At 43.7% G+C, this 21,353-nt stretch overlaps 1 protein-coding gene across 1 annotated transcript in view; it reads left to right on the forward strand.

Moving 5' to 3' along the window:
• The first annotated feature begins 15,238 nt into the window (after nt 1-15,238).
• The window catches only part of CDK15 (cyclin dependent kinase 15), a 265,773-nt gene continuing 259,658 nt past the window's right edge, over nt 15,239-21,353 (forward strand). The window contains exon 1 of the mRNA XM_069733568.1: nt 15,239-15,333. Coding sequence (XP_069589669.1) covers nt 15,288-15,333 — 46 coding nt within the window. The 5' untranslated portion in view covers nt 15,239-15,287. The remainder of the gene's footprint in view (nt 15,334-21,353) is intronic.

The raw sequence follows: 21,353 nt of genomic DNA on the forward strand, positions 1-21,353 counted from the left end.
CCTACTTACTGATGGAATCACTGGCCCAGAGTGAGCACCAGGCCTGGAGATGTGACAGAACGAAGGACCAGACAATGGGCATGGAGCAGCAGGAGTGGCCAGTGACGTGAGTATAAGTATTTTTTTATTTTCTACATCTTAGGTTTATTATGCTCTGGAGCCGGGATAGACCCTTGAGCATAATAAGGGACATTAATTGTGTGGAGAATAACTTCTCTGCGAATCAAATTTCCCCTGTAAAATACATACAAATGGGCAATATCAAATTTTGCCCAATCAGCTCCTCTCTACTCAACATGGCTCAAAGTAGGATATTCCTCTATTTTATTTGGGCACAACACGTCCCCAAAACAAATAGTACAAGTACAAAGTCACCTCTATTACAATGGATCCCTGATCTATAGGAAAAATGATGGGATAAGAAAACGTTCAAAAAATTAATGTGTGGAAGAGCCCTTAGGCCGGGGCAGTGCTCTGCCACATTATGTGATAGAATATTGACACATTGGAAAATCGAATTCTGTCTGAGCCGTCTGTTGTTTTCTTCTCTAAATAGATGTGATGCAGCCTGAGACATTTCAGTGCCAAATTATTCACCTGCAGGCCAAGTGACTAATTTTATTATTGATGGGTAATTTTGCTGTTATTTGATGTTACCACCGTGTTGTCTCGTGCTCATCGACAAATAAGTGTAATGCAACGCTTCAAGCCCCCCATACATATTAGACTAATGTCGAGGTACCAGCCAATAACGATGAGCTTGATCAACACTCTGTGTTTTGGGGCACTGGTCAACTGATTGTCCCGGAAGTTGTTACTTGGAAATGTCTGATTTCGGATTGCCAATAGATTTGTTCTTTGCAGCTTAGCCGTCAGCAGAGATGGCTGTCAGCAGATTTCTCATAGAGAACACGCTGGGCCGAACAGGCCACGGATTGGCTACAATGGTCACATGACATAATGTGACATAACTAAGAGGAGTCACAGCGCTGACAGGACAGGAGTAGGGCCAGTCCAGGAGGTAAAGTATATATTTTTATGTTATATGGGTGACTTCAAGCAGTCATGATGGGGATGTAATGGACAACTTCTTTAACAAACCAGAGTAAAGTGTACAGTTCTGCTCTGTTGAATGGGACTGACAGATTGAGTCACAGCAGAGTGATATTTGGCAGCTATTTAAAGTAATTACACATATAGCCAATTTATTTTTGTTCAGTTCATGACGTAAGATATATCTGGACAAACAGTTGTACAAAAACCTGTTCATTTAATGAGGCATGTGCAACTTGAAGCATCTGTCCAGAGTAGAAGAGACTGTCATAAGCTGTTAATAATAATAATTTTATTTCTATAGTGCCACATATTCCACAGCACTTTACATTTTAAAGGGGACTTGTACAGACAATAAAAGACATTACAGCATAACAATAATCACGTAAACATCAGATACCTGGAGAAATGAGGGCCCTGCTTGCAAGCTTACAATCTATGTGGAAATGGGGGAGACACGAAAAGTGGATGGTAGCAATTGCTTTTATTGTTCTGACCAGCTATAATGTAAGCAATCGGGTGTTCTTGTAATGCTGCATGAACAGGATACCAAGCAGTATGTGTAAAAGTACAGACACAGAGGGCTACTAAATGCATAAAGCGTGTGAGAACAAGATACGAGGAACCTGGTTATGAAGAAAATTGTGAATGGGCAACACTGGGATAATCAAATAAATGTGTAGCGCCAGTAGGACAGTCTGAAGAAATGCGTTTTAGGGCACACGTAACACCTTAAGCCCCAATGGGGATTTGCACTTTAATTACCGGGCCGATTTTTACAATTCTGACCACTGTCCCTTTATGAGGTTACTAGATGGTGGCCCGATTCTAACGCATCAGGTATTCTAGAATATGTATGTGTAGTACACAGCCCACGCAGCCCACAGCCCATGCAGTACATTGCGCAGCCCACACAGTACACGTTGTATATTGCGCAGCCCACGTAGTATATTGCCCAGCCCACGTAGTACATTGCACAGCGCACGTTGTATATTGCACAGCCCACGTAGTATATTGCGCAGCCCACGTAGTATATTGCCCAGCCCACGTAGTTCATTGCGCAGCCCACGTTGTATATTGCGCAGCCCACGTTGTATATTGCGCAGCCCACGTTGTATATTGTGCAGCCCACGTAGTATATTGTGCAGCCCACGTTGTATATTGCGAAGCCCACGTTGTATATTGCACAGCCCACGTTGTATATTGCGCAGCCGACGTAGTATATTGCCCAGCCCACATAGTACATTGCACAGCGCACATTGTATATTGTACAGCCCACGTAGTATATTGCGCTGCCCACGTAGAATATTGCACAGTCCACGTTATATATTGCGCAGCCCACGTTGTATATTGCACAGCCCATGTAGTATATTGCGCAGCCCACGTTATATATTGCGCAGCCCACGTTATATATTGCGCAGCCCACGTTGTATATTGCGCAGCCCACGTTGTATATTGCGCAGCCCACGTAGTATATTGTGCAGCCCACGTTGTATATTGCGCAGCCCGCGTAGTATATTGCGCAGCCCACGTTGTATATTGCACAGCCCACGTAGTATATTGCACAGCCCACGTAGTATATTGCACAGCCCACACAGTCTATAGCAATGTGGGCACCATATCCCTGTTAAAAAAAAGAATTAAAATAAAAAATAGTTATATACTCACCCTCTGCGGTTACCGACGCTCCTCGTGCGCTCCGGTCTGAAGAGTGCATTGACCGCACGTCATCATCTCGCGAGACCGCAATGCATGGAGCGGTCACCGGGGCGTCGCGAGGAGCGTCGGTAACCGCTTCGATCCGGGGGGCCACCAGAGGGTGAGTATATAACTTTTTTTTTTTTTTTTTATTATTTTTAACATTAGATCTTTTTACTATTCATGCTGCATAGGCAGCATGAATAGTAAAAAGTTGGTCACACAGGGTTAATAGCAGCGTTAACTGAGTGCATTACACCGCGGTCAACGCTGCCATTAACCCTGTTTGAGCGCTGACCGGAGGGTAGTATGCGGGCGCCGGGCACTGACTGCGGGGAGGAAGGAGCGGCCATTTTCTTCCGGACTGTCGCCGTCGCTGATTGGTCGCGGCAGCCATGACAGGCAGCTGGCGCGACCAATCAGCGACTTGGATTCCACGACAGACAGAGGCCTCGACCAATGAATATCCGTGTCAGTTATAAGGAGGTATAAGGGTTAAAAGTTGAACAGCAATTTCTCATTTTTACAACACCATTTTTTTTAGGGACCACATCTCATTTGAAGTAATTTTGAGGGGTCTATATGATAGAAAATAACCAAGTGTGACATCATTCTAAAAACTGCATCCCTCAAGGTGCTCAAAACCACATTCAAGAAGTTTATTAACCCTTTCGGTGTTTCACAGGAATTTTTGGAATGTTTAAAAAAAATGAACATTTAACTTTTTTTTCACAAAAAAATTATTTCAGCTCCAATTTGTTTTATGTTACTAAGGGTAACAGGAGAAAATGGACCCCAAAAGTTGTTGTACAATTTGTCCTGAGTACGCTGATACTCCATATGTGGGGGTAAACCACTGTTTGGGTGCATGGCAGAGCTCGGAAGGGAAGGAACACCGTTTGACTTTTCAATGCAAAATTGACTGGAATTAAGATGGGACACCATGTTGCGTTTGGAGAGCCGCTGATGTACCCTAACATTGAAACCCCCCACAAGTGACACCATTTTGGAAAGTAGACCCCCTAAGGAACTCATCTAGATGTGTGGTGAGCACTTTGACCCACCAAGTGCTTCACAGAAGTTTATAATGCAGAGCCGTAAAAATAAAAAATCATATTTTTTCACAAAAATGATTTTTCGCCCCCAGTTTTGTATTTTCCCAAGGGTAACAGGAGAAATTGGACCCCAAAAGTTGTTGTCCAAATTGTCCTGAGTACGCTGATACCCCATATGTGGGGGGGTCCACCGTTTGGGTGCATGGCAGAGCTCGGAAGGGAAGGAGCTCCGTTTGGAATGCAGACTTAGATGGAATGGTCTGCAGGCATCACATTGCATCTGCAGAGCCCCTAATGTACCGAAACAGTAGAAAGCCCCCAAAAGTGACCCCATATTGGAAACTAGACCCCCCAAGGAACTTATCTAGATGTGTGGTGAGAACTTTGAACCCCTATGTGTTTCACTACAGTTTATAACGCAGAGCCTTCATTTTTTTCCACAAAAATTATTTTTTAGCCCCCGTGATCACATTGCGTTGCCCCCTCCCTGCGCAATGCTTCCCTATACCGCCAGAACACTGCGATCATTTTTGATCGCAGTGTGCTGGGGGTTAATGTGCCAAGAGCAGTCGTGACCGCTCCTGGCACATAGTGCCAGATGTCAGCTGCGATAGTCAGCTGACACCCGGCCGCAATCGGCCGCGCTCCCCCTGTGAGCGCGGCCGATCGCATATGAAGCACTATCCCGTCACTGGGGATTAAGTCCCAGGTCACCTCGACGGGATAGTACGTCATATGGGATTAAGGGGTTAAAACTGTGGGTATTGGGGATTAATCGTATTATCCTGGGTAGTGCATTCCAAAGAATTGGCCAGCACACAAGAAGTCTTGGAGATGGGAGTGGGAGGTTCTGATTATTGAAGATGTTAACCTTAGGTCATTAGCAGAACGGAGGGCACGGGTAGGGTGGTAGCCTGAGACCAGGGAGGAGATGTAGGGTGGTGCTGAGCCATGGAGAGCTTTGTGGATGAGGGTAGGAGTTTTGTACTGGATTCTGGAGTGGATGGGTAACCAGTGTAATGACTGGCACAAGGTAAAGGCATCGGTGTAATGTTTGGTTAGGAATATGATCCTGGCTGCAGCATTCAGGACAGATTGGAGAGGGGAGAGTTTGGTAAGAGGGAGGCCGATTAGTAGAGAGTTACAATAGCCCAGACGAGAATGAATAATGGCAACAGTAAGAGTTTTTGCAGAGGCGAAAGTAAGAAAAGGTCAAATTCTGGGGAGTAATGGAAGAACCACAAATGAGATGGCAATGTCAGGCATAGTTAGGTTAGTAGAGGGAGGAAACACAAGGAGTTCCAAGGAGTTCAGTTTTTGACAGGTTCAGTTTCAGATAGAAAAATGACATGATGTTGGAGACAGCGGTAAGCTGTTAGATAATACACAATATATCTAACCCCCCGAAGACGGAACTGGTTTATATTGGAAGATCATAAAGTGACGCTCCACCTTGGTAATGAAAAGTGAATATACCTTTGTCATGTGTAGTCAATCTACCTGGTGCCTTTTGCCTTCAAGATGCCCACCACAGTGGCATAGGGTGCAGGAAAGTCTAAAACACATCATAGGAAACACAGTAGGTGTGGGTCCCACTGTGCTGTCCATACCACAGCTATCTTGGCTGTAGGAGAACTGCAGGATGTAACTCACATGAAGTGAAGCAGACAGGATAAAAACAAATCAGTAGTCATCACAATCTCCAGTCTCGGACTGGCCCACAGGAGAACAGGAAAATCCTCCGGTGGGCCCCCATGCAGGAATAGGCTCTCCACTACACCTATGTGAGAAATAGTTGGAACAATACATGGTTTCACTATGTTCAGACAAGTGCATCATCTCCACATTCATTTAACTACCACATTTATTATTATATAGAGAACTAGGTAAAACTGTGAATGAGGGTAATGTGATATGAACGGTGAGCCACCAGAGTCAATGTTATTGGTGGGCCCTTGGCACCCCGGTCCGGTACTGATCATCGCAATGGCTGCTATATTGGTTTCAGTTATACCAATAGGAAAAAGATCAATGATCCATGGAAGTGTGTTTGCCCATTAATCGCCCTCTGAATGCAGGAATGTGTTGCCGACAATAATGCACTTACATGAATGATCCCACTAAGAATTATTAAGTCGCATTATTTAGTGATCGGCGCTGGTTTTATACACAAAATGTGACCGTGTAAGAATTATATTGAACTCGGCTAATGCCAACATAATTTTGGCATAGGTGTGAATATTTGAGTGGCATCATGTATGACCACTAATGTTTTCTTCTTAGCAAAAATATTTTAAAAAATTTACAGGATTGTCATTAAATTATGACTAATATTTAATAATTGTTATTAAATATTGTTACTAAAATTAGTTCTTGGGTCATAAATCTTATTGCTAAACTCCAAGTAACACCACACCCTGTCACTGCTGTGTAAACTATTAGCATGTTCCAGGATATGGATTTACATTCTGGAGTTACGCTTGTTTGCATTTAGACAAGTGAAAAAAACAAAGACTAAAAAAAAGGGAGCTCTGTGCAAAGGTTTAATCCAACCAATTTACATTCATGTGTTCAGATGCTATTTTGCCAGTTTTCACCCAATAAACATTCCAGTCACGGTTCGAAAACCCGCTGAGTAGTTTAGCAAACAACATTTCCAAAAGTCCTATGGAGTAGTCCATTTTGCAGAAATCAATGTCAGCAGCTCCCAATGACATAAGGCCGGTTTCACACGTCAGTGTCTCCCATACATGTAGTGACAGTTTTCTCACGTACCGGAGACACTGACACATGTAGACCCATTCAAATGAATGGGTCTATGCACATGCCTGCGTGTTTTCATGGACCGTGTGTCCATGTTGAAAACACTTAGACATGTCCATTTTTGTCCAGCAGCACGGTCCGCAAAGAACAGTATGCACTCTCCTCCGTGTGCACGTACCACGGTAGGAGAGACAGCGCTACAGTAAGCGCTGTCCCCTGCGTGTGGTGCTGAAGCCGGCATTCATCCCTTCTCTCCTGCTCGGCTGAAAGCAGCGCTAGCAGGAGAAAAGGGATATGAAATCATAAGTTACCCTAAAAGAACAAATTTTATTAAATATATATCTAAAAAGCCAACAACCAATGGCTACCCACAACGAAAAACAACACACTGTGAACAAACTCGGGTGGGGAGGAGAGTAGACCCTATTGTGTGTCTATGCTGAAGAGCTGCCCCAACCCCAAACCCCCCCCCCCCTATCTAAAAAGGGGATATCAAAATAAGAACATATCTGGATGTGATATGGCGATACCAGGAGCCACGGGGAAGGATCGTTATACTGGACATGACGAGGCGATTTATATATTGCCCGTCTAAAGGTACAGACAGGGAGTAGAGATCAGGCGGGGGAAATGCAATATATGCAGTTACAGGGTCCATAGAGCACTTGGTGCAAACGGAATGGACTTTTCTCAGAGGATTCACAAAATTAAGGGAGATACCTTTTCTCTTCTGCGCAAGCGCAGGATGGTCAGTATCTGAAAAAATATACGATCCAGTCAAATACACGCAGGCATCCTCAGAACAACTGGCGCTTGCGCAACAGCAACCATGCGGACAGAGAGTCTATGGAACGCAAAACAATAGAGAGCGTTCCAGCCGAAGCGTGCGCACTGGGAGGTGGGCGGTACTCACACTCCCGGAAGTAGTAGAGACGCCGGACGAGAGAGAGGAAAGGAATAGTAGAATTCCGGGGGATATGTAACAGATTTGAGGCGGAACCTTTCTCCCGTGGTGTAGGGGGAGAACGGAGCCTAGGTGCACCTGGTACCGAGGAATAGGAAGTGCAAACTAACATTGGAACTTCCGGGAGTATGGATTTATAAAGCGAGGTAACACTATCATGACTCAACTTCATCACATCATATCGAGAAACATGAATAGCAATCGGGCCTCCTGATGAGTCAGCGAGGCGAAACGCGTAGAGGCTAAAAGAGACAACAGGCGGGCGGCATTGTATCCGAACGATGAGTATCATATTTGAAAGGCGTTTTATGCTCTAATTTCTGCACTATACCTTCTAGTTGAAATGTTTTAGCTCCAAAATGTGCCATTCATCATTTCACCTATGCAAAATTGTATGTATGATGGGATGGGCACAGGCGCTATAACCAATGCTAGTGGGGACAGCTATAATAGATTATCTTATAAAAGAGCTGTGTAATAACTGACCAGGTATAACTGGGATATATGGTGCTTATTGGTTCATCTATTGAAGTGTGCTATCTGAACGCAACAAATAGTTGTGTACTAGAGCCTGGGCCAAAGATACCATCTACTTTGCTGTTAGACGTATATTGTTTACTAAAGTCTATCCAAAATCAGAGATAAGCTTAAAAATCTGCCGCCTAGACGCCTTAGTCACATGTTCTCCTATTGTTTTAAATATTTAAGTGTGGGGTGAAGGGTTCCCTCGTGATAGGAGTGGTCTATGTTTAGCGGATAGGGGTACCTTTAGTACTATTGTGTCTGGGTAGCAGGACCCGGTGGGTGCATCAGGGTTATCTAGGGACCCCAGGGTCAGCCATCGCGGAGCGGGGGCGCCACAACGCTTCCCCTAGGGTGCCTACCCCCGCAGATAGGCAGCTCTTCAGCATAGACACACAATAGGGTCTACTCTCCTCCCCACCCGAGTTTGTTCACAGTGTGTTGTTTTTCGTTGTGGGTAGCCATTGGTTGTTGGCTTTTTAGATATATATTTAATAAAATTTGTTCTTTTAGGGTAACTTATGATTTCATATATATTACTAATACCCCTGTATATGTCATTTTCAATTAACAGGAGAAAAGGGATGAAAGATCAAGTTTTTTTGTTTAAATTTGAGTTTGGTGAAGAGAAATACTCACCCAACTCCCGCGATGCCTCCTCTCAGTGCCAGCAGCTTGTCCTGTGTGAGCAGTCACGTGGTACTGCTCATTAAGGTGCTTCCGCACATGTGCCACACTGATGTGCCACGTGAGTACACAAACACAGATATTTCTGGTACTGATTTTTCCGGTACCGGAAATATCTGGACGTGTGAGACTGGCCTAAAGGAGCATTTTTCTACAAACTTCATGTCTTGTTTTCTCACGCCTGCTGTAGATTTCAGTTTGTGGTTCATGAACAGCCCAATAATATTAACTCCTTTACCCCCAAGGGTTGTTTGCATTTTGGCCAATTTTTACAATTCTGACCACTGTCCCTTTATGAGGTAATAACTCTGGAACACTTGCATGGATCCCGGTGATTCTGACATTGTTTTCTCATGACATATTGTACTTCATGATATTTTTTTAAAAAAATTTATATGACGTTTATTTGTAAAAAAATAAATAAAAATTTGTCGAAAATTCTGAAAATTTCACAATTTTCCAACTTTGAATTTTTATGCCCTTAAATCACACAGATATGTCAAAAATACTTAATAAGTAACATTTCCCATATGTCTACTTTACATCAGCACAATTTTGGAAGCAAATTTTTTTTGTTAGGGAGTTATAAGGGATAAAAGTTGACCAGCAATTTCTCATTTTTACAACACCATTTGTTTTAGGGACCACATCACATTTGAAGTCACTTTGAGGGGTCTATATGATAGAAAAAACCCAAGTGTGACACCATTCTAAAAACTGCACCCCTCAAGGTTCTCAAAACCACATTCAAGAAAATTATTAACCCTTCAGATGCTTCACATGAATTTTCGAATGTTTAAAAAAATGAACATTTAACTTTTTTCACAAAAAATTATTTCAGATCAAATTTGTTTTATTTTACCCAGGGTAACATGAGAAATTGGACCTCAAAATTTGTTGTACAATTTGTCCTGAGTACGCAGATACCCCATATGTGGAGGTAAACCACTGCTGGGTGCATGGCAGAGCTCGGAAGGGAAGGAGCGCCATTTGACTTTTCAATGCAAAATTTACTGGAATTGAGATGGGACGCCATGTCTCGTTTGGAGAGCCACTGATGTGCCTAAACATTGAAACCCCCACACCATTTTGGAAAGTAGACCCCCTAAGGAACTTATCTAGATATGTGGTGATCACTTTGAACCCCCAAGTGCTTCACAGAAGTTTATAAAGTAGAGCTGTAAAAATAAAAAATCATATTTTTTTCACAAAAATGATATTTTTTGCCCTAATTTTTTATTTTCCCAAGGGTACAGGAGAAATGGGACCCCAAAAGTTGTTGTGCAATTTGTCCTGAGTACGCTGATACCCCATATGTGGGAGTAAACCACTGTTTGGGCGCATGCCAGAGCTCGGAAGGGAAGGAGCACCTTTTGACTTTTTCAATGCAGAATTGTCTAGAATTGAGATCGGACGCCATGTCACGTTTGCAGAGCCCCTGATGTGCCTAAACAGTGGAAGCCCCCCACAACTGACACCATTTTGGAAACTAGACCACCCAAGGAACTTATCTAGATGTGTGTTGAGCATTTTGAACCTACAATTGTTTCACTAAAGTTTATAATGTAGAGCCGTGAAAATAAAAAAAATCATTTTTTTTCCCACAAAAATGATCTTTAAGCCAACAATTGTTTATTTTCCCAAGGGTAACCAGAGAAATTGGACCCTAAAAGTTGTTGTACAAGTTGTCTTGAGTACGCTGATACCACATATGTGGGGGAACCACTGTTTGGGCACATGGCAGAACTCGGAAGGGAAGGAGTACTGTTTTGGAATGCAGACTTAGATGGAATGGTCTGCGGGCGTCACTTTGCTTTTGCAGAGCCCCTGATGTACCTAAACAGTGGAAACCCCCAACAAGTGACCACATATTGGAAACTAGACCCCCCAAGGAACTTATCTAGATGTGTTGTGAGAACTTTGAACCTGCAAGTGTTTCACTAACGTTTATAACGCAGAGCCGTGAAAATAAAAAATAATTTTTTTCCACAAAAATAATTTTTTAAACCCCAATTTTGTATTTTTACAATGGTAACAGGAGAAATTGGACCCCAAAAGATTTTTTCAAATTTGTCCTGAGTATGCTGATACCCCATATGTGGGAAAAAACTACTGTTTGGGCACACGTCGAGGCTCGGAAGGGAAGTAGTGACATTTTGGAATGTAGACTTTGATGGTATTGTCTGCAGGCGTCATGTTGCATTTGCAGAGCCACTGATGTGCCTAAACAGTAGAAACCCCCCACAAGTGATGCCATTTAGGAAACTAGACCCCCAAGTAACTTATCCAGATGTGTTGTGAGAACTTTGAACCCCCAAGTGTTTCACTAAAGAAAAATATCCCACAAAAATGATTTTTAGCTCCCAAATTTTTATTTTCACAAGGATAACAGGAGAAATGGGACCTCAAAAGTTGTTGTCCAATTTGTCCTGAGTACGCTGATACCCCATATGTGGGGGTAAACCACTGTTTGGGTGCACCAAAAGAGTTTGGAAGGGAAGGAGCACCGTTTGACTTTTTCAACGCAGAATTGGCTGGAATTGAGATCGGACACCATGTCGTGTTTGGAGAGCCCCTGATGTGCCTAAACAGTGGAAACCCCCCAATTCTAACTCCGGTCCTAATCCCAACATACCCCTAATCCCAACCCCAACCATAACCCTAACCGCAGCACTAACCCCAACACACCCCTAACCCTAATTCAAACCATAAACACAACCTTAAGCCCAGTATACCCCTAACCTCAACACACCCCTAACCATAATCCCAACCCTAACCCTAATCTCAACCTTAAACGTAATCCCAACCCTAATCCAAACCCTAACTTTAGCCCCAACCCTAACTTTAGCCCTAACCCTAATGCAAAAATGGAAATAAATACATTTTTTAAATTTTATTATTTTTCCCTAATTAAGAGGGGGATAAAGAGGGTTTGATTTACTATTTTTAGCGGATTTTTATGATTGGCACCTGTCACGCTAAAAGACGCTTTTTATTGCAAAAAAAGTTTTTGCATCACCACATTTTGAGAGCTATAACTTTTCCATGTTTTGGTCCACAGAGTCATGTGAGGTCTTGTTTTTTGCAGGACGAGTTGACATTTATATTGGTACCATTTTCGCCCACATGACATTTTTTGATCGCTTTTTAATATGATTTTTGGGAGGCAGAATGAACAAAAACCAGCAATTCATGAATTTCTTTTGGGGGCCGTTTATACAGTTCTGCGTGTGGTCAAATTGATAAAGCAGTTTTATTCTTCGGGTCAGTACAATTGCAGCGATACCTCATTTATATCATTTTTTTATGTTTTGGCGCTTTTATACAATAAAAACAATTTCATATAAAAAATAATTATTTTTGCATCGCTTTATTCTGAGAGCTATAACTTTTTTATTTTTTCGCTAATGATGTTGTATGGCGGCTCATTTTTTGCGTGACAAGATGACGTTTTCAGCGGTACCATGTTTATTTCTATCCGTTTTTTTGATCGCATGTTATTCCACTTTTTGTTCAGCGGTATGATAAAGCATTGTTTTTTTTGCCTTGTTTTTTTTTATGGGGTTCACTAAAAGGGTTAACTAGTGGGACAATTTTATAGGTCGGGTCGTTATGGACGCGGCGATACTAAATATGTGTACTTTTATTGTTTGTTTGTTTTTTATTTACATAAAGAAATGTATTTATTAGGAAAATATATATTTTTTTTTCTTTATTTAAGAATCTTAAAAAATATATTTTTACACATGCTAATGGGTTTTTTTTCTTCACTTTTTTACATTGTCCCAGGATGGGACATCACTACATAAAGTCAGATCCCTGATATGACCCTTTGCACTGCACTGTATCAGATCAGCGATCTGACAGTGAAGGAGGCTTGCTGGTGCCTACTCTCAGCAGGCACTGAGAAGCCACCTCCCTGCAGGACCTGGAAAGACCCCACAGCCATCTTGGAGCCGGGAGTCTGAAAGGAGAACCTCAGGACAACGCGATTCCATCAGATCTGCCGGCATCGGAATGCTGTGATCATTTTGACCACAGTGTTTCGGGGGTTAAAGTACCGGTAGCGGTCCGTGACTGCTCCTGGCACTTAGTGCCAGGTATCAGCTGTGACAATCAGCTGACACCTGGCCCCCGATCGGCTGCACACCACCCGTGTGCGTGGCCGATTGGCTATGACGTACTATCCCGTCCATGGTCAGACAGGCCCAGCCCATATGGACGGGATAGTACATCCGACGGCAGAAAGGGGTTAAAGTGTGGTGGTCTGAAATCCAACTTAATTTTCATCTTATCTACTTAATGCCATAGTCTGAACTATTTTCTAATATACTTGAATTAAAAACTCCCTATCTGTCATGGGGTTACAGCAATGGAGCGGAGCCAGAAAACCGCAGGGTCTGGTGGCTCCTAATGCGCCACTAAGAAGAAGCACTTCTCCAGTGTATTAAACGTATTTTATTTATTTATTTTGGCAGAACAGGGGATAATCAGCCATGTTGGAAGTTCCTGCATTCAGCTGTGCTTGGTTAGCCACTTCCTTCCCTTTTAAAATCTGGGCTTGATTACCAAGTCCTTGCTGCAAACAGATTCTCCATGCATGTGTTGTGACTGTCACACAGCGGTGACACATGCTGCTGCAGCGCCGAACAGTTGATCAGTCGGAGCGATCCAGGTAGCCGGGTTTCCTCTGCAGCTTATTCGGTAAGCGCTATAGCTCGCCGAATAAGCAGAGACTAGTGATGACGAATGTACTCGTTGCTCGGGTTTTCCAGAGCACGCTCGGGTGTCCTCTGAGTATTTGTTAGTGTTCGGAGATTTAGTTTTCATCGCCGCAGCTGAATGATTTACAGCTACTAGCCAGCCTGAGTACATGTGGGGGTTGCTAGGGAATCCCCACATGTAATCAAGATGGCTAACAGACGTAAATCTATTCAGCTGCGGTGATGAAAACTAAATCTCTGAGCACTAAAAAATACTCGGAGGACACCTGAGCATGCTCAGGAAATCTCGAGTAGCGAGTATATTCGCTCATCACTAGGAGGGACCCAAGCAAATTCGCTCAACTCTAAGGCCGGGATCACACACAGCGAGATACGGCCGAGTCTCGCAGGTTAAAACCAAGCTCTGCCTCCGGCACTCCGGAGCGTAGCGTGCAGCCGCACAGCAATACATGGAGCTGCATGCTCCGCTCCGGAGTGCGGAGGCAGAGCTTGGTTTTAACCTGCGAGACTCGGCCGTATCTCGCTGTAGAGTGACTCTGGCCTAAGGCTGCCGTCACACTATCAGTATTTGATCAGTATTTTACATCAGTATTTGTAAGCCAAAACCAGGAGTGGGTGATAAATACAGAAGTGGTGCATATGTTTCTATTAGACTTTTCCTCTATTTGTTCCACTCCTGGTTTTGGCTTAAAAATACTGATGTAAAATACTGACCAAATGCTGATAGTGTGACGGCAGCCTTATAGTAACAGAAACAGGGATGCCTCATGTTGCTATAGCAGTTAGTCTTCACCCAGTAGCTTAAAGACAAATAAAAAACTTGAGGTTGAGCCTGAAGAGGGGAAAACTGATGAAAAATGCAGGATACAAGTCACATACTGACCAATAATAGTGTTTTTTACTTATTTATGCACACACAATAGTAAATTCTGAATTTACCGAAATTTATAGGTGTGCTTTAAAGGACATCTGTCAGCAGATTTTTTTCTATACAATCCAAGGACAAAATGTAGCAGCTGACACAGATTTCAGGGATACGTCACTTATTAGTCTGTGTGTGCTGTTGTTTCCATACAACGAAGGTTTCATCACTATGAGATTATCACTGCTCAGACCAAAGTGCACGTGAGCCCTGGTCTGACCACGCCCCCTCCTCTGATCAGCAGCTCACTGTCAATATACAATGTACACAGAAAGCTGTGATGTGAAAGATGTGATGCCACATGCTGCATCCAAAACATCTGATTGTGTCACAACTGCTGCACCCAGTAAACTAAGTGATACTTCACTGGAATGAGGGACTCTCTTCCTACATAATATTGCTGTCACATAGGGTAGCAAAAACCTGGTGACAGATTCCCTTGATCTTGGTGGCCAAAGCTGTGCCTGATAGGAGTAATCTATGCAGATTAGAAAGGAAGTTTGCAGGGCCGTCTTTAACCAAGTTATGCTGCGTTAGTTCTTCCGTCCTTTTACCTTTCAGATATCATCATGCTATGTTCACAGCGACGTGACTATTGTACAAGTATATGGACAATAGCCCTTGATAAATGTGGTGTGTGAGGGAACATCTCGTACACACCGGCTCATGTCCTACAGCTAATAATATAAAAGATGTGGGTGAATAGCCGATAAATAGATGATAGCCCCGCAGTGGTATCGGCCATCATTGTACGGTTTGTCTCTTTCCTCCCTTCCGTGCCCATATACTGTATAGTCTGTACCACAGCTAGCGCAGTGATGAACACAGCAGCCTGCCTCTCTTTCGATCTCTCTCTTTCTCTCCCCGCTTCCTCTCTTCTCTCTCGCTCTGTGTCCATCATGCAGAACATAAGGCAAGCAGCCACAGAGGCCTTTTGTCGCCTGGGTAAGTGCCTCTTTCCTCAGCCTCGCCATAGTACAAAGAGGATTTCAATAGGTTTTTGCTCCATGCAGAAAACAATGAGCCTTTCCCATTTCCATTCTGCTTGTGGAATGAGGCAGGTGTGCAGCGGGGCACCACTACTAGGGTGAGGCACCGCTCTCCACCATTCCTAGGGTTAACCCTCGGCACAAGCCCATACAGATGTGCCGCAGGGCAGAACAACAGGCAGTGTAAATCTACTTCAGCAGAATTGGGTGAAGATATTGCAGACATTTGTGGTCATTGCTATCTTGATCTTACTCATATGCTTTACCGGAAGCGTCCAGTGCGTTTCAGTTAAAGGCCATTAGTGATTATTACGAGATAAATATGTGTGAGCATCATTAGAAGACCCATGATAAACCACCCATGCTGTAATCGGGTCCCTGCTCCGGCATACCGAAATGTGGGATGCTTTTGTGCAATTGAATTAGAGTCCTCAAGGGGCTGGATAAAAGCTGCCGAGCTGAATTCGTGTCTCCAGGGTTCGCTGAGGTGACAGGCTTGTGTGTTCATCCGTAATAACTCCTCGGTATCAGGGCCGCACGGTGGGCCGGTCTCCGACTGACCAGCATTGCTTGTGTGAAGAGCTCCCAGAATACAAGCTCTTATATCGTGCTGACTGTGTTATAAAGGGGACCTGTCGCTGGAATTTTTCGATTAGACTGAGTACCTCCTCCACTGATATTGGCGCAGTTTTTCTTTTTTTTCTATGCCCCTCCAATCCAAAGTTATGCCCCTCCATAATGGTGCAAATTTTTCCTTCAACCAACATATACCCCAGATTTTGTCTGTGGGCATTTACTTTTTCTCCTCTGATGCTGACCAATCAAATCATAGCTGCGCCCACAGAGATGTTCTGGGGTGTACGCCCAGTTGGTGGAAGGGAAAAATGCATCATTACTACGGGGGCATAACATAGGAATGGAGGGGCATAGATGAAAAAGAAAATCTATGACAGAATCAGTGGAACAGCGCCAACTGGAGGAGGTACTCAATTTAAAGGGGTTGTTCGGGACTTTAACATTGATTGCCTATCTTTAGGATATGTCTGATCGGTGGGGGTGCGATCCCTTGCACCCCCGCCAATCAACTGTGACCAGAACTGTTTAGTCACAGAGCCACACAGCACTGCTCCGACGATTGTATAGTAGTGGCCCTTGCCGGTTACTGCACATCCGCCCCATTGAAATCAATAGGGTGTGGATGGGCAGTACCCGACCATGATTCTATCCATGGAGATGTGCCATACCATCACTGACATCAAGAACAGCTGATTGGTGGGAGAATTGAATGTCCCGCCCACTCGATCAGACATTGATGACCTATCCTAAGGACATGCCATCAATGTTAAGGTCCTGGCAACCCCTTTAAATAAAAAATTTCCAGATAAGGTCCTCTTTAAATGATTAACTCTGGTAGCCCACCACAGTCACCCTGGTTATTGATCCCGATACATAACATTAATATACTGCACCAGATTACATATTTGGACCCAATGACAGTCTTCAACCTAGATATCAAAATATTTATACCAGAAATCATGTAACTCATTGTGGAACAAGTTTAGCTTTCAAAGCTTTAGCATTGTATTTGTAAGTGAAAAATTATAATTTAATGAGAAACGTTATTGGAAAAGTGTGCTTATACTATTCATGTGAGAAACCGGCCCTAGTGCTATTATTAGGGTATGTGCACACGTTGCGGATTCTTGGCGGATCCGCAGCGTTTTTTGCGGAGCAGAAGCGCTGCAGAACCGCAATTGATTTACAGTACAATGTAAAAATCAATGAGAAAAGAAAATGCTGTGCACACTCTGCGGAGAATCCGCTGCGGAAACACTGCGATTTAAAAGAAGTAGCATGTCACTTCTTTTTTTGTAAATCTGCTGGGTTTTGTGCCCACTCCATTATAGAAAACCGCAGGGGTAAAAAACGCTTCAAATCCGCAAAAAAAAAAACGCACAAAAAATGCTGCGGATCCGCACAAAAAACGCGACAAACCCGCAGCTCCGTTTTCTGCCAGGAGAGGCAGAATCCGCACCAGAAATTCCTAAGCCTAATCCGCAACGTGTGCACATAGCCTCACAATAGGTTGTATCTGAAGTGCCAGTACATCTGGAGAATATAGGCCTGTAAAGCAAAATTCACACAAGCATGTAAAAAATAGTCCAATTTTCATACAGAAAGAACATACGATTTTTCATCTGTATAGTCATCCCTATGGCATCCATTTTTATTCATCAGCAGTTATTAAAATTTACAAGACATAATACAGTTTCCTATGCTGAAGAATTGCAATGTATCCATAAAAATCAGATGCCATAGGGTTTATCCGTATGGGATCCAAATTTGTATTTGTGCTATCATAAACTTGAATAGGCGAATCTCATCCAAACTGTGGAGGAGAATAGTGAATGCTGTGGACAACTATGGAGGAGAATAGTGAATGCTGTGGACAACTATGGAGGAGAATAGTGCATGCTGTGGACAACTATGGAGGAGAATAGTGCATGCTGTGGACAACTATGGAGGAGAATAGTGCATGCTGTGGACAACTATGGAGGAGAATAGTGCATGCTGTGGACAACTATGGAGGAGAATAGTGCATGATGTGGACAACTATGGAGGAGAATAGTGCATGCTGTGGACAACTATGGAGGAGAATAGTGCATGCTGTGGACAACTATGGAGGAGAATAGTGCATGATGTGGACAACTATGGAGGAGAATAGTGCATGCTGTGGACAACTATGGAGGAGAATAGTGCATGATGTGGACAACTATGGAGGAGAATAGTGAATGCTGTGGACAACTATGGAGGAGAATAGTGCATGCTGTGGACAACTATGGAGGAGAATAGTGCATGCTGTGGACAACTATGGAGGAGAATAGTGCATGCTGTGGACAACTATGGAGGAGAATAGTGCATGCTGTGGACAACTATGGAGGAGAATAGTGCATGCTGTGGACAACTATGGAGGAGAATAGTGAATGCTGTGGACAACTATGGAGGAGAATAGTGCATGCTGTGGACAACTATGGAGGAGAATAGTGCATGCTGTGGACAACTATGGAGGAGAATAGTGAATGCTGTGGACAACTATGGAGGAGAATAGTGAATGCTGTGGACAACTATGGAGGAGAATAGTGAATGCTGTGGACAACTATGGAGGAGAACAGTGCATGCTGTGGACAACTATGGAGGAGAATAGTGAATGCTGTGGACAATTATGGATGAGAATAGTGCATGCTGTGGACAACTATGGAGGAGAATAGTGCATGCTGTGGACAATTATGGAGGAGAATAGTGAATGCTGTGGACAATTATGGAGGAGAATAGTGCATGCTGTGGACAACTATGGAGGAGAATAGTGCATGCTGTGGACAATTATGGAGGAGAATAGTGAATGCTGTGGACAACTATGGAGGAGAATAGTGCATGCTGTGGACAACTATGGAGGAGAATAGTGCATGCTGTGGACAACTATGGAGGAGAATAGTGCATGCTGTGGACAACTATGGAGGAGAATAGTGCATGCTGTGGACAACTATGGAGGAGAATAGTGCATGCTGTGGACAACTATGGAGGAGAAAAGTGCATGCTGTGGACAACTATGGAGGAGAGCAGTGCATGCTGTGGACAACTATGGAGGAGAATAGTGAATGCTGTGGACAACTATGGAGGAGAATAGTGCATGCTGTGGACAACTATGGAGGAGAACAGTTCATGCTGTGGACAACTATGGAGGAGAATAGTGCATGCTGTGGACAACTATGGAGGAGAATAGTGAATGCTGTGGACAACTATCGAGGAGAATAGTGAATGCTGTGGACAACTATGGAGGAGAATAGTGAATGCTGTGGACAACTATGGAGGAGAATAGTGAATGCTGTGGACAACTATGGAGGAGAATAGTGAATGCTGTGGACAACTATGGAGGAGAATAGTGCATGCTGTGGACAACTATGGAGGAGAATAGTGAATGCTGTGGACAACTATGGAGGAGAACAGTTCATGCTGTGGACAACTATGGAGGAGAATAGTGAATGCTGTGGACAACTATGGAGGAGAATAGTGCATGCTGTGGACAACTATGGAGGAGAACAGTTCATGCTGTGGACAACTATGGAGGAGAGCAGTGCATGCTGTGGACAACTATGGAGGAGAATAGTGAATGCTGTGGACAACTATGGAGGAGAATAGTGCATGCTGTGGACAACTATGGAGGAGAACAGTTCATGCTGTGGACAATTATGGAGGAGAATAGTGAATGCTGTGGACAACTATGGAGGAGAATAGTGAATGCTGTGGACAACTATGGAGGAGAATAGTGAATGCTGTGGACAACTATGGAGGAGAATAGTGAATGCTGTGGACAACTATGGAGGAGAACAGTGCATGCTGTGGACAACTATGGAGGAGAATAGTGAATGCTGTGGACAACTATGGAGGAGAATAGTGCATGCTGTGGACAACTATGGAGGAGAACAGTTCATGCTGTGGACAACTATGGAGGAGAGCAGTGCATGCTGTGGACAACTATGGAGGAGAATAGTGAATGCTGTGGACAACTATGGAGGAGAATAGTGCATGCTGTGGACAACTATGGAGGAGAACAGTTCATGCTGTGGACAACTATGGAGGAGAATAGTGAATGATGTGGACAACTATGGAGGAGAACAGTTCATGCTGTGGACAATTATGGAGGAGAATAGTGAATGCTGTGGACAACTATGGAGGAGAATAGTGAATGCTGTGGACAACTATGGAGGAGAATAGTGAATGCTGTGGACAACTATGGAGGAGAATAGTGAATGCTGTGGACAACTATGGAGGAGAACAGTGCATGCTGTGGACAACTATGGAGGAGAATAGTGAATGCTGTGGACAACTATGGAGGAGAATAGTGCATGCTGTGGACAACTATGGAGGAGAACAGTTCATGCTGTGGACAACTATGGAGGAGAGCAGTGCATGCTGTGGACAACTATGGAGGAGAATAGTGAATGCTGTGGACAACTATGGAGGAGAATAGTGCATGCTGTGGACAACTATGGAGGAGAACAGTTCATGCTGTGGACAACTATGGAGGAGAATAGTGAATGTTGTGGACAACTATGGAGGAGAATAGTGCATGCTGTGGACAACTATGGAGGAGAACAGTTCATGCTGTGGACAACTATGGAGGAGAACAGTTCATGCTGTGGACAACTATGGAGGAGAATAGTGAATGATGTGGACAACTATGGAGGAGAACAGTTCATGCTGTGGACAATTATGGAAGAGAATAGTGAATGCTGTGGACAACTATGGAGGAGAATAGTGAATGCTGTGGACAACTATGGAGGAGAATAGTGAAAGCTGTGGACAACTATGGAGGAGAATAGTGCATGCTGTGGACAACTATGGAGGAGAACAGTTCATGCTGTGGACAACTATGGAGGAGATCAGTGCATGCTGTGGACAACTATGGAGGAGAATAGTGAATGCTGTGGACAACTATGGAGGAGAACAGTGCATGCTGTGGATAACTATGGAGGAGAACAGTTCATGCTGTGGACAACTATGGAGGAGAATAGTGAATGCTGTGGACAACTATGGAGGAGAATAGTGCATGCTGTGGACAACTATGGAGGAGAACAGTTCATGCTGTGGACAACTATGGAGGAGAATAGTGAATGATGTGGACAACTATGGAGGAGAACAGTTCATGCTGTGGACAATTATGGAGGAGAATAGTGAATGTTGTGGACAACTATGGAGGAGAATAGTGAATGCTGTGGACAACTATGGAGGAGAATAGTGAATGCTGTGGACAACTATGGAGGAGAATAGTGCATGCTGTGGACAACTATGGAGGAAACAGTACATTCTGTGGACAACTATGGAGGAGAATAGTGCATGCTGTGGACAACTATGGAGGAGAATGGTGCATGCTGTGGACAACTATGGAGGAGAATAGTGCATGCTGTGGACAACTAT

This window comes from Ranitomeya imitator, chromosome 7 (assembly GCF_032444005.1).
Source record: "Ranitomeya imitator isolate aRanImi1 chromosome 7, aRanImi1.pri, whole genome shotgun sequence".
Classification (NCBI taxonomy): Eukaryota; Metazoa; Chordata; class Amphibia; order Anura; family Dendrobatidae; genus Ranitomeya; species Ranitomeya imitator.